The 27,840-nt window shown below is 39.8% G+C and overlaps 1 protein-coding gene across 6 annotated transcripts in view; it reads left to right on the top strand.

Moving 5' to 3' along the window:
- The window catches only part of Lin52 (lin-52 DREAM MuvB core complex component), a 79,651-nt gene that overhangs the window by 1,382 nt on the left and 50,429 nt on the right, over positions 1-27,840 (top strand). For all 6 annotated transcript variants that reach the window (XM_057782708.1, XM_057782711.1, XM_057782706.1 and 3 more), the window contains 4 exons: positions 3,987-4,061; positions 5,687-5,724; positions 8,414-8,480; positions 11,608-11,691. In XM_057782708.1, coding sequence (XP_057638691.1) covers positions 3,987-4,061; positions 5,687-5,724; positions 8,414-8,480; positions 11,608-11,691 — 264 coding nt within the window. The remainder of the gene's footprint in view (positions 1-3,986; positions 4,062-5,686; positions 5,725-8,413; positions 8,481-11,607; positions 11,692-27,840) is intronic.

Raw genomic sequence — 27,840 nt, 5'->3', positions numbered from 1 at the left:
CTCTTTAGCTTTGGAGCCTGTCCTGAAACTCCCTTTGTAGATCAGGCTGGCCTCAAACTCACAGAGATCTGCCTGTCTGTCTCCTGAGTGCTGGGATTAAAGGTGTGAGCCACCACCACCCGGCTTGTTTTTTCTAGACAGGATTTCTGTGTGTAACTTGCTGTCCTGGAACTCATTCTGTAGCCCAGGCTGGCCTAGAACACCTGTCTCTGCCTCCTCAGTGCTGGGGTTAAAGGCAGGCATCACCATCTGGCTTTAAATGGAAAGTTTTATTTTTAAAAGTTAGCATACAGGAGGGTGGAGAGATGGCTCCACGATCAAGAGCTCCTGCTGCTGGCTTCAGTTTCCAGCACCCACACGGTGTCTCACAGTCGCTGGTTCCAGTGGGTTTGACCTCCTTGGGCATCAGGCATGCATGTGGTGTACATAACATTCAGACTACAATAATATACATAAATAAATCTAAAAACAAAAAATGAAAAGTGAGGGTATAGGTGGAGACTTGCCTATCATGAACTAAGCCCTAGGTTCAGTCTCCAGCACTGAAAAGAGTATTTAGGTTATATGCAAAAACAGTGTTAGCAGATTTCCCCCCTTTCTTCTTCTTCTTTTTTGAGATAGGGTCTCACTCTGTAGGCCAGACTGCAAATTCACCATCCTCCTGCTTCCCTGTGTGCCTCCAGTGTGCTGGGATTAAAGGTCTGCACCACTACGCCTGGCCTCTTACTTTTTTTTTTTTTTTTGGTTTTTCGAGACAGGGTTTCTCTGTGGTTTTGGAGCCTGTCCTGGAACTAGCTCTTGTAGACCAGGCTGGTCTCGAACTCACAGAGATCCGCCTGCCTCTGCCTCCCAAGTGCTGGGATTAAAGGCGTGTGCCACCAACGCCCGGCCTGGCCTCTTACTTGATTTTAATGTTTTAGGTAAAATGCATCTTAAGTTTTGAACTCATTCACATACCTTAAGAAAGGGTGGATGTTCACAGCAAAACAGATTTTCCAGTCTGTGTTTTTTTTCATTGTTGTTAAAAATGTACTTACCAACAAAAAGCAAAGGGCAAGGAACATGAAGGAAGACAGTATTTTTGTTCTTGTTGTTTAAGACTTGGGGTTCTTCATTTTGGTGCCTGTAGAGGTTTCCTGGGAACAAGACTTCTAAAAGACCATGTCTGGAAGACTGTGGCACAAGGCTGTTTTTGCTAGATAAGCAGGGTCTCTAGAACCAAAGTGAGTACAAAACTCTTCAAATGGAAGGTGTTTTTGCCTGAGGTGGAAGTGAGTTCTGTAAGGCAAGAGATGTGCTTGTGTGTACAAAGCAAAAATTCACACAGGGACTCGTGGAGGCAAACCAAGCAAAATCAGAGTACTCTGGGAAAAGATGAATTGGACCCATAGAAATGGTGGCAACCATCCTGTAAAGGCCAATGGATGCAGGATTCATATAATGCTGCACCCCACACAAATCTAAACTAGTGAAAAGTAAAGAAAGTAAAAAAAAAAAAGTAAGGTCTTTTATTGGCCCAAAAGTAGTAGGCTAGAATGGCTAGCCAGCAAGCTCTAAGAATCCCTCAGTGCTGGGATTACAAACAGCGTGTTATGTAGACAGAAGTTTCTGTCCCGCCTTGTCCTGCAGCTGTTCAATCCCAGAGAAACACACAGAGACTTATATTACTGTCCTATTAGCTCTCTCTTTTATTATTAGCTAGCTCTTACAACTTAAATTAACCCATAATTCTCATTTATATCTAGCCACGTGTCTTGGTACCTTTGCTCAGTTAAGGCATTCTCATCTTACTTCCTCTGCGTCTGGCTGGTGACTGTCTCCGCCTTTTCTTTACCCAGAATTCTCCTAGTCAGGTTTCCCTGCCTATACTTCCTGCCTGGCTACTGACCAGTCAGCATTTTATTAAACCAATACAAGTGACAAATCTTTACAGAATACAAGAGCATTCACCCACAGCAGTGATAACTCATGGTTTTTTTTTTTTCATGGAAGTTCTGGAGATCAAACTCAGGACCTCATGCTTGATCAACAAACAGTTTACTGACTGAGATCTCTCAGCACTCCCCCCCTTTTTTTTTTCAAGGGAGAAAAATTCTGGGCCATGGAGATGGCATATTGGGTAAAAGAACTTGTCTAAGACTGCTAATCTAGTTTGAGCCTGGAACCCACATGGTGAAGAAGAGAACCAACTTCTTACATTGTTATGTCATGAACACAAACCCAATAAAAAAAAATTCACTTTTTTTAAAATAACTGTTTTTTTACCTTTTTGAGGCAGAGTTCTGTATAGATCAGGCTGTCCTGGAACTCACTGTGTAGACCAGGTGGCCTCAAACTCACAGAGATCCACCTGCCTCTGTCTCTCAAGTGCTGGGAATAAAGGTGTGCACCATCACTGTCTGGTAATATATGTTCTTTTCAAAAGTCAAAAAGAAAACTTGTGCCGGGCAATGGTGGCGCACGCCTTTAATCCCAGCACTCGGGAGGCAGAGGCAGGCGGATCTCTGTGAGTTTGAGACCAGCCTGGTCTACAAGAGCTAGTTTCAGGACAGGCTCCAAAACCACAGAGAAACCCTGTCTCGAAAAACCAAAAAAAAAAAAAAAAAAAAAAAACTTGTTGCCGGGCGGTGGTGGCGCACGCCTTTAATCCCAGCACTTGGGAGGCAGAGGCAGGTGGATCTCTGTGAGTTTGAGACCAGCCTGGTCTACAAGAGCTAGTTCCAGGACAGGCTCCAAAACCACAGAGAAACCCTGTCTTGAAAAACCAAAAAAAGGAAATCTTTAATAATTAAATAAATTAATTAATATAAAATAAAAAAAAAAGAAAAGAAAAGAAAACTTGTAGAGCAGGCTTGACTGTTGAGTATGAGACACTGATGGTACCAGAAGACTGAGGTCCCTGCCAAAGCAGAAGACAGTGGTCAACAGTCTTAGTAGAGATTGTCTTCCATGAGAGTAGCGACTGTAACTGGAGGAAAGTTGAAGAGTAAAGTAAAGACATAGGTAGATTTGCTACACCTTTTTTACACAGGGTTTTGCTGTATACTTCGGTCTGGCCTGAAACTCTCAATGTTCTTGCCTCCTAAGTGCTGGGATTACCGATGTGGCTCAACATGTCTAGCCAATGCTCATTTTTCTAAGCAGCTCTTTCCTTCCTTCCTTCCTTCCTTCCTTCCTTCCTTCCTTCCTTCCTTCCTTCCTTCCTTCCTTCCTTCCTTCCTTCCCTCCCTCCCTCCCTCCCTCCCTCCCTCCCTCCCTCCCTCCCTCCCTCCCTCCCTCCCTCCCTTCTGTCTTTCTTCTTTTTTTGGTTTTTTCGAGACAGGGTTTCTCTGTGTCTTTGGAGCCTGTCCTAGAACTAGCTCTTGTAGACCTTGAACTCACAGGGATCCACCTGCCTCTGCCTCAATTGTGCTGGGATTGAAGGCGTGTGCCACCACCACTTGGCTCAAATTTTCTTTTCTTTCCTTTTTTTTTTTTTTAATTTTATGTGTATGGGTATTTTGCTTGCTCTATGTCTCTGTTCTACATGTGTACTAACTGGAACCATAGACAGTTGTGTGCTGCCATATAGTGCTGGGAATTGAACCCCGATCCTCTGGAAGAGCATTCAATACTCTTAACCACTGAACCATCTCTCCAGCCCTAACTTTCTTATTGGTTAGAGTGGAAGACTGAGTTTTGATCAGAGAGAATCCAATTTATTTGTATTATCATGCCCAGTAGCAATTCAGATCTTTGAAATTTCAATTAAGTTCTCTATTTTTTTTTAGGGGGGGGGTTTGGGAACAGGGTTTCTCCGTAGCTTTGGAACCTGTCCTAGAACTAGCTCTTGTAGACCGGGCTGGCCTTGAACTCACAGAGATCCACCTGCCTGGGATTAAAGGCGTGCGCCACCACCACCTGGCTCAGTTTAAGTTCTTTAAGATTGAAATGTAATAAAATATAAATGAATGTGTATCTCAACCCATCCTGGTGTTTGGTTCCAGGGACGGATTTGGAAACATCTTTGCTAAGTTTTGAGAAACTTGACCGTGCCTCGCCAGATCTTTGGCCTGAACAATGTAAGTTTTTTCTTTTCTCATATCAGAATCGATGCAGGAGAGTCTGTTGCCATGGGAGAATTTCAAAGGGTTATCATGTATCTATGATGATTTAAGTTTTCATTTCACTTCAAAGAGAAGAAATTGATGTTCAGTAAAAATAGAGACTCGTGAGACAAGCAATGAGGAACTTTTAAACAGTAATTATAGTTCTAAAACTACATCTGTAATTTCAGATAATTCTGAGATGCACAAAGCTTTTCATCTCCTTTAGTCACTCTTATTAAGTTAAATACTATTAATAATTTTGTACAAATCGGTTTGGACTTTTTTTATGCTTATACAGATAATCACATGCATATACACACGGCGGAGGTGGGGTGTTGTTTTTTATAATAATGAAGTCATATGTATGGAGCCTTCAGCTTAATTTAAATAAATTTGTAATGTGATGCATCTTTTCATGTTCTTTGTAGGTCTACTTCATTCTTTTAAATATAATGGATATTCTAGTTTCTATACATTCTGTTTGAAAACCTAAATCATCTGATTTTTATTTCACAAGCAGCATTTTAATGATTATTATTATATTAATGATACACATTGCATATGTGTTCTGTATGTAGAAGAGGATGACTGACCATTTTCTCATTAGCCAGTATTGGATGTTACTGGTCATTATGTTAATTTGTGTTTCTATTTTCATTTTTTTTAATTAAGTGACATTCATTTATTTATTGGGCTGGGGGAGGCACCCATGTGCCATGATGCACATGAAGTCAGAGGACAACTCGTAAGGGTCAGTTTTATCCTGATACCTGGGAATCCACAACTTAGGTTGTTGGGCTCGGTGGCAAGTGCCGTTTCCTACCGAGCCATCTCACCAGCCCTAGCTTGTATTTCTTAGTAGAATTGAACATTATTTCACTTAAAATATGTAATTTTTTTCTTTTGATTTTTAATGTGATACTGTCTGAGACAATTGAGTCAATAATTTGATTAACAGAAAGGACAACTAAAAAAGAAAGTTTACATTCCTCATTTTTGTTATTTATTTATTTATTTGCATCCCTGGGGCTCAACCCCAGGGTCTTGTGCATGCTAGACAAGAACTCTTTCATTGTCTATACCTCTAGTCTTGGGAAGGAAACTTAAACTTTCTGACAAGAGATAGTTTACTATTCTCCAAGCCAAATCCTGGTTATTTAAAAGCTGAGGCATTGGCTTCTCAGAGAAGTTTTTCCTGCCCCATCATTCCGATTAGAGTTCTATTTTATGTCTGCCTATAGCACCTAACATCTTTCTGAAATGCTTAAGCAGTATTAGTGATTTCTGACCTGTCCTCTTCTACATTGTAAGCTCTTTGAAGGTGGCAAGACTTTGGTTTTTTGGATTGTTTGTTTGCTTGAGACAAGATTTCTTTCTGTGTAGCCCTGGCTGTCCTGGAACTCACTCTGTAGATCAGGCTGGCCTCAAACTCAGAGATCCACCTGCCTCTGCCTCCTGAGTACTAGGATTAAGGTGTGTGTCAACACAGCTACCACCACCTGGGAAAACTTCGTTTTTTTATTTAAATCCTCTGTGCCTGAACACACAAATGTTTCTTGCATGAATAACATTTGTTGTTTTTCGTTTTTCTTCTCTAGTACCAGGTGTTGCTGAATTTGCTGCTTCTTTCAAAAGTGTAAGTAATAGCTTATGTTTATGGAGGTTTACTCAAAGCTTGCCCTTGGGTAAAAAGCTCAAATCTATTTTAAAGAATAGTGCCATAGTCTTCTAATCATTTTTTTGACTGTAGATCTTTAAATATGTTTATATTCTCATAGTTAACTGTTGTAATCCCTTCCTGTTCAAATGCTTTGACACTCTGACCCTTGTCTATTAGCCTTTTCCTCAGCTTAGAAACTTCAAGGTTAAGCAGTTGAAATACTTGGTGTAACATTGGTATTCTGTTTGCCTCAACTATATTTAATTTTGAAGCTTTTTTCCCCCTTATTTATGTGGGAGGGTTTTTTGTTGTTGTTGTTGTTGTTTTGTTTTCAAATGTGGTTACTGGGGTTTGAATTCAGATCGTTAGAAATAACAGCAAGCTCACTTACCTGCTGAGCCATCACTCTGGTCCAGGGTTATGTTTCTTAACCTTTGTCTGCATGGCAGAATTGTCAGTGTACAGCTGCAAAGCTTTTAAAATTTTTTGTCTTGTTTAATTCCTTATCTCTATTCTTTCTAGTAGTCCCTCTTAATGGCCTTTGATATTCTGAATCAGTATATCTGGGACTATCCAGGATTTGGTTTTTGCACAGGGTGAGGGGGAAAGATGATCTCACAGTGTAACTGTCTTAGTCACTGTCCTTTTGAAGTGACATAAAGAGACACCATGACCAAGGCAACTTTAAAAGAAAGCATTTAATTGGGGGCTTACTTACAGTTTCAGAGGTCATGATGGTAGGGGTGGGAACATGGCAACAGGCAGACAGGCATGGTGCTGGAGCAGTAGCTGAGAGCTTACATCTTATCCACCAACAGCAGGCGGAGAGACTGGGTGTGGGCTTTTGCAACTTTAAAACTCACCCCTAGTGACACATCTCCTTCAACAAGGCCGCACTCCTAAACCTTCCCAAACAGTTCCACCAACTAGAGACTATTCAAATATCTGTTCTTATAGGGGCACCACAGTAACCCAAGCTGACCTTGAACTAACCTTCCTTATGCCTCAGCCTCTGCTCGGGTTGCAGTTGTTCCCCACTTATGTCCATTAACATTTTTTTTTTAATTTATTTATTTATTTATTGTGTATACAATATTCTGTCTGTGTGTATGCCTGCAGGCCAGAAGAGGGCACCAGACACCATTACAGATGGTTGTGAGCCACCATGTGGTTGCTGGGAATTGAACTCAGGACCTTTGGAAAAGCAGGCAATGCTCTTAACCTCTGAGCCATCTCTCCAGCCCCCATTAACATTTTTACATGCTGAAAATTTCTAAAAACTTCTACAGTACAATTATGAACTCGGTAAACACATTTGCTATCAAGCCTGATGACCTGAGTTCAGTCCCTGGACCTGCATGGTTGAAGGAGAGCACTGACTCCCACAGGTTGTCTTCGGACCTCCACACACCTGCTTATGGCATGTACATGCTCTATTCCCTCCCCAGAGACGGCACACAAATAAATAGATGGAAAAAATTTAATGACGAAATCTAGTCGAGTGGTGTTGGCGTACATCTTTAATCCCGGCATACGGGAGGCAGAGGCAGGCAGAGTTCTGTGAGTCCGAGCCTGGTCTACAGAGAGAGTCCTAGGACAGCCAGGCTACACAGAGAAACCCTGTCTCCAAAAAAACAAAAAGAAGTTAGTGATGAAATGTCAAGTGATGACCATTATTCTCTCTCCACTTGAACTGGGGGTTTTCTCATCTCTGATTCTTATTTCTGTTAGAGACTGTTACTCATACTGTCTTAAACTTTCAATTGGAGGGCTGGAGAGATGGCTCAGAGGTTAAGAGCACTGGCTGCTCTTACAGAGGTCCTGAGTTCAATTCCCAGCAACCACATGGTGGCTCATAACCATCTGTACTGAGATCTGGCGCCCTCCTCTGGCGTGCGGGCATACATCGAGGCAGAATGGTGTGCACATATTAAATAAATCTTTAAAAAAAAAAACTTTCAATTGGAGTCTTTCATAAGAATGGAATTTTAAATAATGTTATCGATGAACTAACTTATTCTTGAATTAGTAATAGTAGCCACATCGAAATTCATCCAAAACTACCTTTCTGAGACCAAGTTTAAAATTGAGTAGCAGGATTTTATAAAATGAATTTTTGAAGTAAAAGCTGAACCTAAAAACCTGCTTTTAAAATTTATTTATTTTATGTATATGGATATTTTGTCTGCATGTATGTATGTCTGTGTACCATATATATGCTTGGTGCCTGAGAAGGCCAGAAGAGGGCATCAGATCCCTTGTGACTGAGGATACAGGTAGTTGTGGGTACTGGGAATCAAACCTGGGTCCCCTGGAAAAACAGTCTGTGCTCTTGCCTGCTGAGTCATCTATTCACATACAAAACCTGGATTTTTTTTTTTTTTTTTTTTTTTGATTTTTCGAGACAGGGTTTCTCCGTAGCTTTTGGTTCCTGTCCTGGAACTAGCTCTTCTAGACCAGGCTGGCCTCGAACTCACAAGAGATCCGCCTGCCTCTGCCTCCCAAGTGCTGGGATTACAGGCGTGCGCCACCACCGCCCGGCTAAAACCTGGATTTTTGAGATTGTAGTTTTCCAGGATTTTCAGACAATCTGAAGGCTGTGTGATGAACTACATTCTCATAAGAAGGATGCACCTGAATGGATATATTTTTTTTTTTCTGACAGCCCATCACTAGCTCTCCACCCAAATGGATGGCTGAAATAGAACGTGATGACATCGATATGTTGAAAGGTATGTGATGCTGGTGTCTACTATCTTTTTTTTTTTTTTTTTAATATTCTGTGCATTTGTTTCCTATTTCAGGTGAGATTTTATTTATTATTTTTAAGATTTTATTTATTATGTATACAATACATTGTGCTGCCTCCATGTAAGACTGCAGGCCAGAAGAGGGCACCAGATCTCATTGTAGATGGTTGTGAGCCACCACGTGGTTGCTGGGAATTGAACTCAGGACCTCTGGAAGAACAGTCAGCGTCCTTAACCTCTGAGCCACCTCTCCAGCCCCGTGGTGTCTACTATCTTTGGTTTGTTTTTTTTGTTTGTTTGTTTGTTTGTTTTTTGAGACAGGGTTTCTCTGTGTAGCCCTGACTGTCCTAGAACTCACTCTGTAGATCAGGCTGGCCTAGAACTCAGAAATCCATCCTCTTGCCTCTGCCTCCTAAGTACTGGGATTAAAGGCATGTGTCACCACTACCTGGCTTGTTTTTGTTTTAGTGGGGTCCCACCCCATTGCTCAATTTGGCCTCTGAGTGCATGAGCCCAACTGATGCTTCTGTCTCAGCTGCCTAAGTATCTGGGACTATGGGTAGCCACCAAGCCTGGCTTGTCCTTTACTGTCACATTCACATCTGTCCACAAACCACTGTGCAGCCTTTCTGTCCCTACGTCCTTACGATGTTCTTGGCTTCACACTGCCTACTTTGCTATCTATCTTCATAGTTCTTCATGTCTGGCGGGAATGCTTTTCTCTACTTTTTATAGGTGTAGAAATTCAGCCAGTTCAAGAATGTGTCACAGTGAACTCTTTCATGTTTATTTTTTCATATTAACTTACTTTTGTATAATGCTTATAGTGGATTAAAAAAAAACCTTACATAAATTTCTCACTGAATTATAAAGGCCCTGTTAGGTATGATAATAACAAAGATTTAGAGATAAAATGGCTAGTGTTTATAAATTTATAAAGTTTAAACTCTGATCTTTTAAAGTTTAATCTTCACTATAATAGAAGAGCCTTATTTATAAAATTTAAAGCCACATATTGTCCTTAGTACTATAAAATGACAATCCTTGAGTGTAGCAGTTCTCAGCCTGTGGGGTGTGCCCCTTTGAGGGGCTGAACCACCTCTTCACAGGGGTCCCATACCAAATATTCTGCCTACCAATATTTACATTATGATTCATGATAGCAGCAACATTACAGTTATGAAGTAGCAATGAAATGATTTTATGGTTGGGATCACCACAACATGAGGTTAAAGGGTCGCAGTATTAGGAAGGGTGAGAACCACTCTCCTAGTGAGTTAAGATAAATCTTTTCTTTCTTTCTGTCCTTTCAGTTCTTCTGTCAAGAATTCTATGAGCAGTGAATACTGTTGTTTGATGAATGATTTGGAGTTCAATCAGAATGGAAATTTAAATTAAAAAAACTTTAATTTTATGGTTTTGGTCTTTTTTTTTTTTTTTTTTTTTTTTTTGGTTTTTCAAGACAGGGTTTCTCTGTGGTTTTGGAGCCTGTCCTGGAACTAGCCCTTGTAGACCAGGCTGGTCTCAAACTCACAGAGATCCGCCTGCCTCTGCCTCCCAAGTGCTGGGATTAAAGGCGTGCGCCACCACCGCCCGGCTGGTTTTGGTCTTTTTTTAAAAAAATCATTCTTATAGTGTTCAGATTCATGATGGTTGTGAAGTAATAGATTGAAATTAAGGTAAAAATCAGGAATTCTTGAGCTATTTAAAACTAGTCAAGAAAGTGGCATATGCTCATTGCAGGAAAGACTGCAGAATGATAAATGGAAGAGCAGAACTCCTTTGTATGATTTCAGAAGTTAACTCAGTGCGTGGTTAGATGCTGATTCCCTCACCCACCCATGGAAAACTATGTCTCGAAGGATCTTAGATTCATTGTCCTAATATTCCAAAACTATTTATGTAATAAATGATGAACTTACATTTTCTAAGAAAACTAATTTTTTTAAAAAAAAATTCTTTTATTTATTATGTATACAATATTCTGTCTGTGTGTATGTCTGCAGGCCAGAAGAGGGCATCAGACCTCATTACAGACAGATGGTTGTGAGCCACCATGTGGTTGCCAGGAATTGAACTCAGGACCTTTGGAAGAGCAGGCAATGCTCTTAACCACTGAGCCATCTCTCCAGCCCAAGAAAACTAAATTTTTAGTGAGAGTTCACAGCGCATTATGTTTCATGAAAACTGATTTCTATTTTAAACAAGGATTTAGATGTTATTTAAATGAAAATCTAGGTTGTAACCTTTATTTTAAGTAAGTAAAATCTGGGAAGTAAGTAAAATTAATTGTAAATAAAATAAGCAAAATTTGGATTTGAAGGGAAAGTTTGGATTTATATTTAAGTTTATGTTTTCTATAGTTGGGGACATGGTGAACAGTATTTTGTTGCTATTATTGCTACTATATATAGTTGAAATCCTGGGACTTGTAAATGGAGACAACATCTGATTTACATGACCAAGATGTGTCTGCAAGGTTTTCTCTGTGATATGTCACATCATAAGGCTTCATATTTTAATGGTATATTCATTTTGTGTGATAGGCAAAAATGAATGTTATAAACAGATGCTTGGAATAACACACTTGGGCAGGCGAGCTGACTCAGCTGTGAAGACACATGCCACCAAGCCTGACAACCAGAGTATGCTCTCTAGAACCCACATGCTAGAAGGAAAGAATTGACTCCTTTCAAATTGTCCTCTGATACCCATGCAATATTGTGCACAAACACACACTAAATACATTTTTTAAATGTAAAAATAAATAATTTAAAGCCCACTTAATGTGTTAAGTATAATGCTGAGGTGTTTTTGCAGTAGTAGAAAACTTCACAGTTTTTGCTGAAGAGTATGTAAAATTGGAGGAAAGGAAATAAAGGGCCTGTTTTGTACTTATTCATGAGGGAAATTAAGCTTGAAGTCTTCCTCACTCTTTCATTGTTCTGGTGATCAAATCCCCGGCTTCCTGCTTGCTAGGACAGTGTTCTGACATTCAGCTGTACCCCCAACCCAACTAGACATCTTTTGTTATTAGGACTATCAACCCAAATCAATTATTACTGCAGACCAGTGAGAAGTGATACTGAAATAAAGTCTTCTATTTCAGAGCTGGGGAGCCTCACCACAGCTAATTTGATGGAGAAGGTACGAGGGCTCCAGAACCTGGCCTATCAGCTGGGACTGGATGAGTGTGAGTACCCAATTAGTTTTATACAAGGTTACATGTTGTATATTCCACAATGAGTTCTAGTTATAACTCATGAAAATACACCTTTCCTTTTACCAAGGCAAAGACAAGCCATCTGAAGGTAGGAACTTGGTGTAACTTTGTACCTTTCATGACAGAATGTGCTAAATTATTGACTTAAAGGTAAAAATTTTTGTGCAATATATATCTTTTGGAACCTTTTTGTTTTAAGTGCTAGGACATCAATTAAAACTAGTTCAGTCTAAAGAGAGACTTTGTTAGTTCACATTCGTTTATTAAAAATCCAGGGGTAGAAATGGCTTTGAGGTTATCTAGATCTGTTCCCTTAATTATGTCACTGGGGTGTATCCAGGCTCCACTTTACTCGAGCCATTAGTCCTCGAGTGTTTGCTGCTGTCCATAGTCTTTTCTGGGCACTAAGGAAAGTGAGCAAAAAGAGATCCAGTTTGTGTTTTTGAATATCAGGATTCTCCAGGAAGGAAGAGTGTCTTTCTGGGAGAGACTTCAGCTGTTCTTCACTAGAGCACAGACGTGCATGGCAGTGGTCAGCCAACAAGGAACCGAGCTCAGTTTATTAGGTTTAGCAGTGTGGTGCCTTACCCACTGAGCCGTCTGTACTGCCAAGTATTTCTATTTCTAAGAACTGACGACATTGGGATTTTGGTTAGTTGTAGTCAACTAATTCAGCCATCTTAATCACTAAACTTAAGCTGAACAAGGAAGACTGTTTTCCTGCCAGCATGGTTGGATGAATACAGTAGAAACATAAATTATATTATACTTCATAACTCAGCCTGTTTTAGTTTCTGTAACAGTACTTTGTAACTTCCTGCCATCTTCCTTGGCCATCGGGAATTTATTTATTAGAAAATAAGTTAGAAATTGAAATGCTTACATCGATGTGTGTAGGATTTCTTGGATATAGTCTCTTTGTTTTAGCGTGTATAGTGTATTTGCATAAAAACATCTTTTTTGTCCTCTTAGATTATTCATCTACTCCAGGGATTGTCTTTCACTTGACACCTTAATCTGGTGTTTCGATGTCTTGGTATTTTTTTTCTACATTAATTGAAAGGATGACATGGGTGAAAAATAAGCAGTAGGAACTGATGAATCCCAGAGGACCAATGATACTGTTTTCATGCAAATATCTGCCCTGATAAAGATGATGAGATGAAAAAAATGCAGAAATATTTAGCCTCAAAACATGGTTGTCATTTCACAGTATTGTTAAATGAGAGTACAGGAATAACAAGACTCTTGTAGTACTGGTAGTAACTAGATTCTGTCTTTTGGGAGGAAAGCCTTATGTTATGTTACCCTTTGGTTTTGTTCATGGCTGTATGTCATATAACCCTTGTGGTGTACAGATTTTAAAATGCAATAGCTTTTATAGATTTGTTTCATTTTTAAGGCACTTTCACCATTCTTGGAAATTTGTTATGTTTGTTTTAGCCCTGGGATTAAATGTAACTTTTCAAAATTAAGGTCATTTTTTTTTTGAGACTCCTTTTGTAGTCTTATGGATCAACGGGCAGTCAATTAAAGATGCCTCTAGATGGAATGACACATGATATCTAACGAGGCCCATTGACTTAAAACGGAAAGGATGAAAGCTTTTGAAAATTGCTCTAGTTTTAGGTAATTGGTGTTTAGTGATGAGAAGTAATGTTTGAAGGTCTTGGGATATTTACTTCTCTGATAGCAGTAGATAATTATTTAGTACATACAACATGGATGTGCTAATTGTTTGGTTCTATGTGCTTGAGCCTTCCTCATTACCGTTATGGTGTGGGTGGGATACTGACTTAGCCCTGTGAATTACAACAGTAGGCTGTTGCCTTTATTCCTGAGACCCATTTAATTGCTGTGCATCTTACTAATTCTCTGCAATTTTTACCCTTTTCTGATTTTTTTCTTGGTTCTGAAGGTGACAGGTTTTTCAGTAGTTATGTAAATGACCCACTCGTTTATCGTCACTAACTTGGAAATAACTGAAAATAAGTTGTAAAAGTTTGGAAAACTGTTAATCATCTCTTTGTAGCTAGAGCTAAACCTTGGAACTCTGGAGCATTTGTGTTTGTGTTTCTTTTTTTTTTTTTTCTTAACAGCTTTATTGAGCTGCAGTTCATGTTCCTGTAATTCACCTATTTATACTGAACGGCTCAGTCTGCAACATAGTCAAATCTAGGATATTTTCATTACCACCTCAAATCCCTGGCCCCATTTGCCCTACTCCTCATTTCCTTTCAAGCTTCTAGGGGCTCAGTTATCACTAATCTGTTTTATGCCAGTATAGATTTGTCTAGTTTGGAATCATGTTTCTGTGACTGGAGTCTCATTTTTCTCTTTTTCTCTTTCTCTTTCATTGTCTCTTAATCAAAGTGCTGGGTATCAGACCCAGAGCCTGTACATTGCTAGCTCCCTCCAGCCCTGATTTCTTTTACTGAAATAGCATTTTCAGTGTTCAGCTGTGTTTGAGAATATATCAGTGCTCTCTTTTGTATGGTCAGATCATATTCCTTTGGGTAGGTATAACATTGTATTTATCGCCAATTGAGAGACATTTGATTGTTGCTACTATTAGATTTGTTGAACAATGCTGCTCTGACAAGTCATGTGTACACATGAATTTCCGTTCTCTTGTGTTTATAACTGGGGTCTTATGGTAGCACTATATCTGACTCCTTTGGGTTTTGGAGACAGGGTTTCTCTGCATAGCTCTGGCTGTCCTAGAACTCAACTTTATAGACCAGGCTGGACTTGATTGACCAGAGATCTGCCTGCCTCTGCCTCCCAAGTGCTGGATTAAAGGTGCGCTCTTTGTTTGTATCTGACTTCTTGAAGAGTTCTTAGGCTGTTTTCCAAGCTGACTGAACCATTGTATACTTCTACCAGCAGTAGAGGAATTTTTGCTAATACTTATTATTGTCCTTTAAAAAGTTGTTACTTCTATCCTAGGAGTATAAGGTTCATTGTGGTTTGGATTTTCTTTTGCCCATTGATGCTGAATACTTAACCTGCTTTCATGAGCTATCAGTCAGTTCTACATGCCCAGCCGTACGAAAAGTTGTGTGTGTGCAGATTCCTTGTTGCAAGTAGGAACGATTTTGTTCCTTCCTTTCTCATATTTTCTGCTGTGAGCCTAGCCTTTAAGGGCTGAGCCATTTCTCCAGCCCGTGTTTCTTCCTTTCTAATTTAGATATATTTTGATTTCATTTTCTTACCTTAGTTAAATTTCACTACAGTGGTGAACAGAAGTGGTAAGAGTAGATGTCCTTCATTTCCTTTCTGATCTTGGCAGAAAGCATGTAGTATGGTGTTAAAGACTGTGGTGTTTTCATAGGTAATTTTTAATGAAAATAAAATTACATTGAATTTGCCTAGATTCTTTGAGCTTTTAAAAACATTTGTGTAAAAGACATTTGAGACTTCCCTATTTAGACTTTGCAAAGGATTTTTTTCTTCCTTTCTTTTTTTGTGGGGGAAGGGCTTGAGACAGGGTTTCTCTATGTAAACAGTCCTGGCCGGCCTCAAACTCACTCTGTAGACCAGGCTGGCCTCAAACTCACAGAAATCCACCTGCCTTAGCCTCCCACGTGCTGGGATTAAAGGCGTGTGCCACCACTGTGTGACAAATTTATTTCCTTTTTAATTGCATATGTATGTGCATACATGCTTGTGAGTGCCCAAGTAGGCCAAAGGCACCTGATCCCCCAGAACAGTGTTATAGTCATTGTGAGCCACCTGCTATTGTTACTGGGAACCAAACTCAGATCCTTCCCAGGAACTTTATGACTTCTTTACTACTGAGCTCTCTTTCCAGCCCTCATTTAAACTTGATACTCCACTCAGTTAATTACATTGTTGAGTCTGTGCTAATATATGGTATAAGTTTTAGTGATTGTACCAAAGAAAAACCAATGAAACCAACGCTTCTAAACACTTCTGTTAGGACCTTCTAGGCATATGCTTTTGAAATTACTCTCCATCTACATTTTTTGCTTATGGGACAGAATGTTGTTGTATAGCCCAGGCTGGCTTTGAACTACGGTGATCTTCCTACTTCAACTTTCCAAGTGTTGGAATTTACAGGCATGGACTACCACATCTAACTCTAAATACATCTAAAGGAGAGTTAGCTCCGTTGAGTTCTAATTTTAGTCTGTGACTGAAGGAAAGAATAATTATGGCTCTACACTCTAGGTGTTCTTTGTGGCCTGGTATCAAGGTTCTTTGGCTCTTAGAATAAGGCCCGTTTGGTGACCTCTGGGTAACAGATTAGTAGCTCTTGATGAAGAAAAGTATTCATCTCATATGAGCCTCTAGATGGCAGCATAAGTCTTAAAGGACTTCTGCTTGAACCTGGTTTCTGATTTGGGTAAAAGCAGTTTTTGTGGTTTTACCAAACTGTTTGACTAACTTCCTCCCTTCCTCCCTCTTTTCTTTCAAGCAGCCTCTCTGTATTGTGGCTGTCCTGGAACTCATTATTAGACCATACTGACCTCAAATTCACAGGCCTGCCTCTGCCTTCTGAGTGCAGGGATTAAAGTTCTGTGCCACTACAATTTGCCTTTCAGCTTTTTTACCCCACTCTTTGTTTTTTTTTTTGTTTGTTTTTGTTTTTGTTTTTTTGGTTTATTGAGATAGGATTTCTCTATGTAGCCCTGGACGTTCTGAACTCACTTTAGTAGGCCTAGATGCCCTCAAACTCACTGAGATTCGCCTACCTCTGCCTCCAGAGTGCCGGGATTAAAGATGTGTGGCACCCTTTTCATCGCTCCATCTTGTCTTTTAAATATTTATTTATTTATGGGTTGATTGATTGAGTTTTTGAGACAGGGTTTCTTTGTGTAACAGTCCTAGCTATCTTGGAACTCACTCTGTAGACCAGGCTGACCTCAAACTCGTAGGGATCTGCCTGTGTCTGCCTCCCGAGTGCTGGGATTAAAGGCGTGCGCCACCATCACTCAATGCTCCATCTTATTTTTTAAAGCTCTTTTCCTTTTTGAAGCTCAGAGTCCTTCAGTTTATTTATTATCCTAAGTAGCATTTTGCATTTCATCATGGAGGTTGGATTTTTTTTTTTTTCTGAGACAGGTTTTCTGTATATAACAGCTCTGGCTGCCCTGGAACTTGCACTGTAGACCAGGCTAGCCTCACAGAGATCCACCTACCTCTGTCTCCCACGTGCTAGACTGAAGGCGTGCGCCGCCACCACAGAGCATGAAGGTTGGATTTATTTATTTATTTTTTATTTTTTGAGGTTTATTTATTTACTATATATAGTGTTCTGTCTGCATATATGCCTACTCACCAGAAGAGGGCATCAGACCTCATTATGGATGATTGTGAGTCAGCATGTGGTTGCTGGTAATTGAACTCAGGACCTCTGGAAGAACAGCCAGAAGCCAGTGCTCTTAATCTCTGAGCCATCTCTCCAGTCCGAAGGTTGGATTTTTAACATTCCAAAAGTGTGATTGTTTAATAAGTTGCTCCCACACTTGGATATAAGACTCTCAGAACGGGTTCAGTTCTCTGACCTGTATTATCTCTCTTCCTAGTTTGGTTTTTTTTTTTTTTTCATCCTTGGACTCTATTATGTTACTATGCAATATGAGGCATTGCCATATTAAATGAAAATAGGAATTTTATCTAAAATTGATAGAATAAGTTTGGGCTAGTGATCCTTTAAGAAAAGTTAAATTATTTTAAAATAAAGCTTCCAGCCATTAAGTCATTTTGAACAATCAGATAAGAAGAAAAAGAAAGAAATGTGTCCCATTCAGCAGCTATTTATCTGCTTCACACAGGGCTGTCTCTGTATGGTATATGAAGCTGAGTAAATATATGACTTCACTATGCACATTAAAATCTATGAGGAAAGGGAAAGATGATAAGTAACTCTTAGTGGACCATAGAGAAATAAATTCTTTAAGAATACAAAGAGTGCTGGGCGGTGGTGGCGCTTGCATTTAATCCCAGCACTCGGGAGGCAGAGGCAAGGCAGGTGAATCTCTGTGAGTTCAAGGCCAGCCTGGTCAACAGAGTGAGTTTCAGGACAGGCTCCAAAGCTACACAGAGAAACCGTCTCAAAAAACCAGAAAAAAAAAAATACAAAGTAGTAATTGTTTCAGAGAGAAGAGGGCATTGTGGAAGTTACTATAGGAGGCTTCACTGAATGAAGAAGGAAAGTGATTTTCATTTTCCTATATATTGATCGTATCTACTTTTAAGGTGCAGAGTCAAGAAAATATAAATTTAGATCTGGACATGATAGTGCACATCTCTTAAGACTCAAAAGGTGGAAGCAGGAAGATCAGGAGTTCAAGGGCAGATTCTACTCTATTGAGTTTCAGGTCAGCCTGGGCTGTATGTGACCCTGTCTTAGGGGGAAAAAAGGATAAATTATTATAACCTAAAAATAGAAATTCAGGAAACTTGATTTAAAAGCACTGTAAAAACTACTGCTATTTGCTCTTTCAAATACCATTCAAAACTTAGCCTTATGTCTTGTTTTATGCATTCCATAACATCTCGCAGGATTCATTATCAGAGTATCCTATTTAGATAAATAAATACAGCATAAAATCTAGAATCCGCAGTTTGAAAGGATCAAGGTTATTTCTCATAATTAGAAATTGTCAATTTAGCTTTTAAGTATTTTGTTTAAAAATGTATTATGGTAATGGGAAATAAAACATGTTGGTATTTCTCATTTTTCCCTTGGCTAACAAATTAGGATATACAAATCCTTAAATTACCTTTAAGGCTTATAAGCATTCATATCTTTTATCCATTAGTCAAGTTATTTCATAAACCCAACATTGCCTCTGAAATGGTTTTACTCACAAAGAGGATTTTGCCATAAAATGCTTTTGGTATTTTACTCTCTTGTGATTTGGGAAGGAGGAACAGGATAGAGGAGAGAAGACAGGACATAAATCAATTAGGATAAAGTATCATTTTGTTTAATTCTACAGAGTATATGCTAGATAAGATGTATATTTAGAGGAACTAGTGTATGTGCATGTGATTTATCTCACTGATAGAATATCAGGCCCTGAGTTCAGTCCCCAGAGCTGTAATCACAGAAAGACCAAATAGGTCCATGACAACCAGAGGGATAACCAAGTAAACATTAAAAATAGTCACATGTAAGGACAGTACCGAGGTTAAAATATTAGAGTATCGGTCAATGAGGGGCTCAGTGGGTAGCTGTGCTTGCTGCCTGACAACCTGAAGTTGATCCCTGGATATGCACATTGGCATGTGCACACACACAACAGAATGTGTGTGTGTGTGTGTGTGTGTGTGTAAAATTTTAGGCAGGGCCTTCCTATGTAGCCCTAACTGGCCAGGAACTCCCTATGTAGATCATGAGCTGGCCATTAACTCACAGAGATTCTCCTACTTCTGTCCCAAGTGCTGAGATTAAGATGTGTGATACCATAGCTTGCCTAATAAGTAAAATTTTTTTTTTTTTTTTGGTTTTTCGAGACAGGGTTTCTCTGTGGTTTTGGAGCCTGTTTTGGAGCCTGTCCTGGAACTAGCTCTTGTAGACCAGGCTGGTCTCGAACTCATAGAGATCCGCCTGCCTCTGCCTCCCGAGTGCTGGGATTAAAGGCGTGCGCCACCACCGCCTGGCTAGTAAAATTATTTTTTAAAAAGGAGATCATGCTGGGCGGTGGTGGCGCACGCCTTTAATCCCAGCACTCGGGAGGCAGAGGCAGGCGGATCTCTGTGAGTTCGAGACCAGCCTGGTCTACAAGAGCTAGTTCCAGGACAGGCTCCAAAACCACAGAGAAACCCTGTCTCGAAAAACAAAAAATAAATAAATAAATAAATAAATAAATAAATAAATAAATAAATAAAGCATCTTTTATTAAACAAACATTGGGCAATTTTGTCAAACTTCATTTCAGGCTGTATTGCCTGTAGTTGGAAAATTAAACACTTAATATTAACTATAGAGGAAGCAAAGATCCACTTAGAATGCCTGCAGTCTGAAGTGAAACTGCAGCCGTTTGTTTGAAAGGTACAACAGGTAAGATTTATCAGAGTTTTATTTTTTTTTACACTAATTCCAATAGGGTTCATGGAAGTCGCATCCTTCCTAGGCTTTGAATCTAGGAATGACTGTGTTCATGGGGAAATAAATTAACACATTCTGTTTTGCTTATCTTTTATAAGTTTTGTTATTGATGCTCTAGAGAGTTCAATTTAACAGTATTTACTGTTTCAGATTAAAGAGCAGTAGCTTTGTTTTATCTACTGTTTTGTGTTGAAAATGTAATTTGGAAAGGAGTGACACTGCATGAGAATTTATACATGAATACAAAGTACTTCACTGCGGTACTAGGGAAGTACTGGCTTTAACATATATAAATGAAAATGTCTCCAACCATTAAATCTGCGTTAATAGTAAAAGGATACTTTTTCATATAACTAGAGAAATCTCTTGATTAGAAAAATAAAGCATTTGGTTGCCTGTTGTGAGAGGTTAAATTTAAGACTGGGTGTTGGTAGGATGTCCTTCAATAGGACAGTTTCAAATCTGTTTCGGATATTGAATGAGAAAACAGAGCTAAAGTGATATTTCTGATATAAAAATATTCTACTATTCTCCAATTTTTTTTTGTTCTTTAATCAAGTCTTAGAGTGGAGAAATAGCTTAGTTAGTGAAGTTCTTAAATGAGGCATGAATGAGGACCAGAGTTCAGTTCTCAGAATGCGTATTTTACAAAAGCCAGTGCTGAGGAGGTAAGAACAGGAGGATCCCTGGACTTGCTGACCGGTCAGCCCACCGTACTTGACAAATTCCAGTAGGATGGAGTAAAAGACCCTATCTCAAAAACAGGCTTGATAGCTCCTGAGGAACAACACCTAAAGTTGACCTCTGGACTCCATACAAAAACTCTAGAGGGGTGGGCTGAGGCTCAGTTGATAGAATGCATTGGCAAACATACTTGAGGCCCTAGGTTTGATCCCCAGCTCCATATAAAACTGGACACAGCCGGGCGGTGGTGGCGCATGCCTTTAATCCCAGCACTCGGGAGGCAGAGGCAGGCGGATCTCTGTGAGTTCGAGACCAGCCTGGTCTACAAGAGCTAGTTCCAGGACAGGCTCCAAAATCACAGAGAAACCCTGTCTCGAAAAACCAAAAAAAAAAAAAAAAACTGGACACAATGGCACACACCTGTGTTCTCAGCAGTTAGGAAGTAGAGGCAGGAGGGAGTTCAAGGTTATTCTTGCCTACATAGTCTGAGGCCAGCCTAGGCTACATGAGGCCCTGTCTCATTTTTTTAATAAAATTGAATATAATGTATATAAATAGAGATAAACATTGTAGTATATATCCCAGTTCTTATAATATAAACAACCTCATATAACTGTTGCCCAGAACAGAGTTAAGATATAGAAGTTTCACAACACGCAAAGCCTTCTTCATGCCTGTCCCAGTACTTGTCTGGCCCCTCCCCAGAGCTAAGCAGTACTTGTGACTCATACAGTCTCAGAAGAATTTTGATACATTTTGAACTTTATGATGGAATGATGTCTTTTTTATGTGTCTGGCTTCTTAAGCTTTTTGTTTTGTTTTAAGACAAGGTTTCTCCTTATAACCCTAACTGCCCTGGAATTCCTATGTAGATCAGGCTGGCCTCAAACTCAGAGACCCACCTGCCTCTTCCTCCTGAGTGCTGGACTCTGAAAATGAATGTGTTCAACCCTAAAACCAACTAGTAAGAAAAGCAGCATGAAGAAGGAAATGCACGGGTTGTGTGGATGCTTTCAGCCTGTCTTTGTGGGAGGTTTTGGAAGTCATCTCCTCAGTATCATGGTCGCAGAGTCCTGCAGTTGTTCTTTTCCACTTCCAGGACCTTTTGCAGAAATGAAGACATTGTAACTAATTAGAAATGGGAGCAGCTTGATGTAGTGGTGCAGGCCTTTAATCTCAGCACTTAGGATGCAAATCCCTGTGAATTTGAGTCCAGCCTGCTCTACAAAGTGAGTTCTGGGATATCCAGAACCACATAGTGAAACTGTCTCAGGAAAAAAAAAAGGAAGTGATGAATTTTAAGTCCCTGCTTCATGAATGTAGGGCATGTCTGTTAGGAGATTAACATAACAGCTGATATCCTTGTGGACATTTTGTTGTTTGCTCACAGTACTGGGGCTGGATGGAACCCAGAACCTCGTATTTTCTGTAGGCAAGCACTACGCTAAGATACCTCTACAACCTGAGATTCTTTCTTGGGGAGAGGAAATAAGAGGTGAGTGAAATAGTGAGATAGGCTCTTGGATTGTAGACCAGGCTGACCTGGAGCTTGAACTCATTCAACAGTCCTGCCTCAGTCTCCTGGGTACTAATTTACCATACCCAGCCGAAGAAGAGATTCTTGAGAGGTCAATTGCAAGGAATTTCCTATATTAAAAAGAATGAAGGGCTTAAAACATATAAGTTAAAGAAAGCTTTGAGAAGGTGAACTATCTTACTATAATGAACATCTTCTAAAAATTGCTTCTTTAAAGTATAGTTTAAGAAATGCCTCTTGGGAGCTGGCAGACTGACCAACCCTGTAACTACTCAGGTCCAGAACCAGGATGATGGGTTGGCTCACTCCAACATCCACCCCATCTGTGATCTGCTGGAGCACATGAAGAGACTGGTCCTGTAGACCCAAAGTACAGGATCTCCACAACAGGACAACAGCAGATAACCAAGAGGAATCCCAGTGAGGGCCCTAGAATTGATAGTGTAGCAGAAACCAGAGGCCTCAAACTAGACCAGTGACTCTTTGTAATGAATACTTGCAAGTAAAGATATATGGATAAAAGAGTTTACTTACTATGTCACACTACAGATTCAATGATGAGATCCACCCCCGCCCCATTTTTCTTTTCTTTTTTCTTTTTTCTCTTAAATTTTATGGGGTGGGGGTGCTGCAAGGGCAGAGGGCGGATACACAGGAATAGGAAATGAATGGAATGGAAATGCATGATGTGAAAGACACAGAGAATAATTTTTTTAAATAAATGCCCTTTAGGACTAGAGAGATGGTTCAGCAGTAAAGAGCACTGGCTGCTCTTGTAGAGGACCTAGGTTTAGTTCTTAGCACCCATGTCAGGTGATACAAAACTGCCTGTAATCTCAAGTCTGGAGGGTCTGATGTCATCTGACCTCTGAGGGCATCTGTGTGTATGTGGCATACATGCAGACAAGCATATACACGCATATACAACAAATAAATAAGTAAATGTGGCTGGAAAGATGGCTTAGTTGTAAAGAGTACTCATTACTCTTGCAGAGTGCCTGGATTCAGTGCCTAACACCCACTTTCCAGCTCATAACTGTCTAGAACTCAAGTTCCAGGGGATTAGTACTCCCTTTTGACTTCCTCAGGCACCACGCATGCCTGTGCTACACATACATACATACATACATACATACATACATACATACATACATACATACATACTCAAAGGCAAGCATTCATGCACTTTTTAAAATAAATAAATAAATAAACAAACAAACAAACAAATAAATAAATAGAAGTGCTTCTGAAGAAACTAGGGTTAGTGAGAGAGGTGATGTCCTGAATATGATATAAGGGAGAAAACTCACTTGGAAATAGTGTCAGCCAGGTGAAGTACAGCCCACAGGAAGGACTATAGAGTGGGTGAGACTGCAGTCTCTGGCGTCTGAACAACTTCATTATGAGAATCTCAGTATACATGGGCATGGCTGTATGTGCCAGCACTCGGGAGACAGAGACAGGCAGATCTCTGAATTCTAGCACAGCCTGGACTACATGGTGAGATTCCATCTCAAAAAAAAAAAAAAAAAAAGATATAGCAATAAAAATCCAAACCATACTTAATATTTTATAGTGGTAAATTTGTAAGCAGCAGAATAGGAGGGCGTGATAATGGAAATAGAATTTGAAAATCAGGGATGAGGTCTAGAAATCTGGGTGGTGGAATGCAAAGTCTTGGTGGCTGGTTATATGAATTGGGGCTGGAGAGTTCTAGGAAGAATGAATAATAACTCTTAGGTACTTATAATTGCAGTACTTGGGAAGTGGATGGAGAATCAAGTTCAGGGTCATTCTTGACTACTTTGTGAGTTCAAGGCCAGCCTGGGCTATGTGAGACATTTCTGTCTCAAGAAAAAGAACTTCTGTGTTTAAAGTTTGAGTAAATATTAGGAAAGAACAATCTCTGAGAAAGGTGGGGTAGCTTAGTTATAACTACAAATGTGTGCAGAGGCTATCTAGGAGAATATAGAATACATGGACATAGAACCCAGAAAACAAATATAAATTCCGTCTACTCATGGGCTCTAAATAAAGCCACATGTGAGGAGACACCTCAGGAAGCCTGTTGCCCATTAAAATTGACTCTTGCTGTGGCAAGCCCAGATTTGCTGTGTAGAAATGTTTAAGAGGAGGGCAGGAAAGTGGGTGATACGGCTCAGTGGATAAAGATGCTTGCTTCACGAGCCTGTTGACCTGAGTCCAATCCCTGGAACCTGCCTAAAGGGAGAGGAGAATCAACCTATACATGTGCCGTGCCATTACTCACATATACATCATATGTAAACATACCACTACTACTACTATTATTTCAGAATTTTTAAAGAGGAAGATCAGAGAGAAACTGGGCTAACTAATGTCGTTGCAGAAGCCAAGACCTGAACTAGGGTGCTGTTGATGGACATGGAGAGAGGTAATTAAGTTGAGAAAGTTGTAGGGCAAGGACAAGTCTTGATGGATTTTCTTTGAGAGATGGGGGAGAAAACTGTCAAGCATGGCTTCTGGATTTCTCTGCTGGGCATGTTAGCCAGTGGCAGAAAGACCAAATGATCTCTAAGGGACTAGAGTCATCTTCTTGACAGAGGTGAATTTTTAATGACGAAATATACAAGAAAAAATGTGTTCATAACGCTGGACATAAGGCAACAAACGACTGTCCCTTTGGTTGCTGCAGCGTTCTGCTCTGAGAGTTTCCAGTCAGTGGTGTCAGGAGAACTGCAGGCAGAGACCAGCTGTCTCCCTGTCTTGAGAAACAGCTGATTGCAGAGCAGCTGAGGAGCTAGAGTTCCAGGAACAGAATGCCAGACTGGTGGAATCGCTTGTGGAGGCCATCACAGACTGCTCTCCACACTCATGTGGGGAGCTGTGTGTAAGGGCTGGTGGGACTAGTACCTGACACCTTAGGACCAGGGGTAGTGCCTACTGGAGAAATGGAAGGATTCAGAGGATACTGGAGAGAGGAGAGAGAGAGAATATTAGAAAATAGAAAGAAAACTAAAATTAGACCATACTGAAACAATCACTATTAACATTTTGGTAAACATCTTGCCAAACCCTCTAAACATATCTTGTAAGTGATATCATATTGAAAGATGCATCTGTGTGCACACATACTCACTCATACATGCTATCATGCAGATATATATGGTTTTCATATGTCCGCAGCTCTCTAACATGTTTTCTTGATGCGAGGTGCTGTGAAAAGACTCCAGAATAGCAGTTTATTGCAGTGATTGTTTCAGTGCCCATTTAGGCCATTTTTAGCATCTCACTAATATAAATCATGCTGCAGCAATCATCCTTTCTTAGATCAAATTAAATGTACATTTAAAATTTGTAGACATAGCGGCTGGGGGTGCAGCTGTGGTAAGAGTGCTTGCCCAGTGTGCACAAAGCCCTGAATTTGATCCCTTGCACAAATGGTAAACCAATGGTGCTGGGACAATGCTTGTAGTCCCAGCACTTTGGGGTAGAGTTAGGAGGATCAGAAGTTCGAGATCTTCCTATGTTACACAGTGAATTTGAAGTCAACTTGGGGATACATGAGAGCCTATTTCTAAATAAGCAAGCAAATCAATAAGGAGGTTTAACTGATTTGCCCAGACTCAAGTAGTTACCTGTAAATCTAGGATTAGACTCCAGCTCTTCTGATTCTGATTCTGGGGAGCCTTCCCTGTCAGCAGAGGAACAGAGCTTATGTTTCTTGGCTTCACTCTAATACTCATTTGATAAAATATGATTTGCTTCTTGGAGCTTGTAAATAAAACTGCTTCTATTTAACAGTTGCTGTTGATCCTAGATACTGATTGATGCTTATGACACTTAGAAGCTTAAGGTACTTTTCATTAAAAGCAGAACAGCTCAGAGATCATGCCTTGTACTTACTGAATAAATAGAATTAGGGTCCATCTACTAGATAGGACCTAAGTTTTTCTGGTAATGATTGTGTGGGTTGAAACTAGTAACAGTTTCTTAGAACTATTTTTACTCTAGAGAATAAAATCTTAATATATAAAATGAAAATGACATTTGGGTTCTCTGAAGTGTAAAATGAACTTGAAATCATCAGGGGGTCACATTAGAACAAAATCGAAGCCATGTCGATTGCATCCTCCAAATCTTTTTTGAAAAAGCCTTTATTGATAGAGCTCATAATTTTAAATCATATTAGAGCTAATTTGGCTGGGAGCTTTGTCCTGTACAGATGCATAGTGCTTAGTATTGACTTGCATCTGACCTCATTGACAGTCTTGTTTTTGTTTGGTTATATAGAAGTTAGCTGGCAAAAATTTATGTTCTTATTTCTGCTTTTAAGAGAGATCCTAGTGTTTTTAAAGGCCACTGTTGCATGTAAGTAAGTTGGGGAAGGTGAAGAGAAAGTACGTGTGATAGAATTCTCCTTTTCCCCTCATTCAGGATTTTATAAAAGGCCTTTGAGAATAACAGGACCACAATGTCAGCTCTTGTGGTCTTCAGTGGTAGGGGTCTCTTTAAGCCTCATTGTTGAAGGAATAGGCATTACTTCTTTGGACATTTTTTGATTTACTATTGAAATAAGAGTTGCATATCAATCAGCATGTGCAAAGATGGTTGTATAACTGAACCATTAACTCATCCACTGTTGAAAAACAAGTATCACCAAAAGTGATTCTTATTCTAGTATCTAACATAACAGTCCTTTAAAATCCCCTTTGGAGTGTTGAAAAGAGATAAAATGAAAACTTCAGAGTGATTATTTATTGAGGAAGAAGAAACCTCCAATTTTATTCACTCATTGTAGCTCCACTTTCTCATTTTAATGCTCAGTCCATGGTCATGGTGGTAAAAGATGTCCTGTACCTACAGAGATGGCAGTAGGAGAGGGGACATCACCTTTCCATTTATTGCTTCTTGCAATTTGGCCTGTTTACAGACAGAATTGCTCTGTGGGTGCTTCTAGTGGAGAGAAGAGGAAATCAGAAGAGCAGCAAGAAATCTGTGTTTACGCATGACCTATGAATTAGCTAATTTTTAACATGCAGTTAGTTAAGAAATGATTGCAGCTTGAGGAGTCATGACCTCAACTTTTCATCAGCTCCATTGGATTGTGCCTCAGTTTGGAAATGAAGAGGTATATGGGAAGTTTTAATTGTACCTGTGTGATTTATCCCTAGTCAGCTCTTTAATTTCTTCTGGCTGTCTGAGGTTTCCGACATGCTGTAAATTTCCCCAACTTTTTCATTATCTGCAATTTCTTTATGACTCGTGAATCGGAGTGGAGAGAGAGTGTGGATTTACAGCGGAGATAAACATGTCCATAAAGTCTGTATCTGTGTCAGTAATTGTACTGCTGTCAGTGACTGTCCTGTTTTACAGGCCTCTCCTGGGAAAGGTACAGGCTTCACTACCAGCAGCACTGAAGTGTTTGTTTGATTTGCATTAGCTTGCTAGATTAGGTGGGGATGCTTGGATAGGAATTGATGCTGGACCTTGGCCTCTCATTTGCTTGCTTGTTGTAGTCAAATGACTCCCTAGGATAAGGCTGTGCTGAAAATGGAACATGGACAAGTAATGTTCATTCCCTTAATGAAGACACAATTTCTTAGATCGGTATGAATTTCACATTAAATGTGAAGAAGCCTTTCTAACTTAATTTTATACAACACCTTCCTTTCCTATCACTGTTGATAAGGAAGCTTCCCTGTCCCCATTTTCCTCTTCTTAGCCTCTAAGGTGCAGTTTCCTTTTCAGATCATTCATTTCTAGCTAAAAGTAAGATGAAGACTGTCTCTGCCATGTCTTCTCAACTCTTCCCCAGTTGCTTAAAGCGGTTTGC

Source organism: Chionomys nivalis, chromosome 10, assembly GCF_950005125.1.
Source record: "Chionomys nivalis chromosome 10, mChiNiv1.1, whole genome shotgun sequence".
Taxonomy (NCBI): domain Eukaryota; kingdom Metazoa; phylum Chordata; class Mammalia; order Rodentia; family Cricetidae; genus Chionomys; species Chionomys nivalis.
The sequence above is the reverse complement of the archived record's forward strand: the minus strand, read 5'-3'. Positions and strand labels throughout refer to the sequence as shown.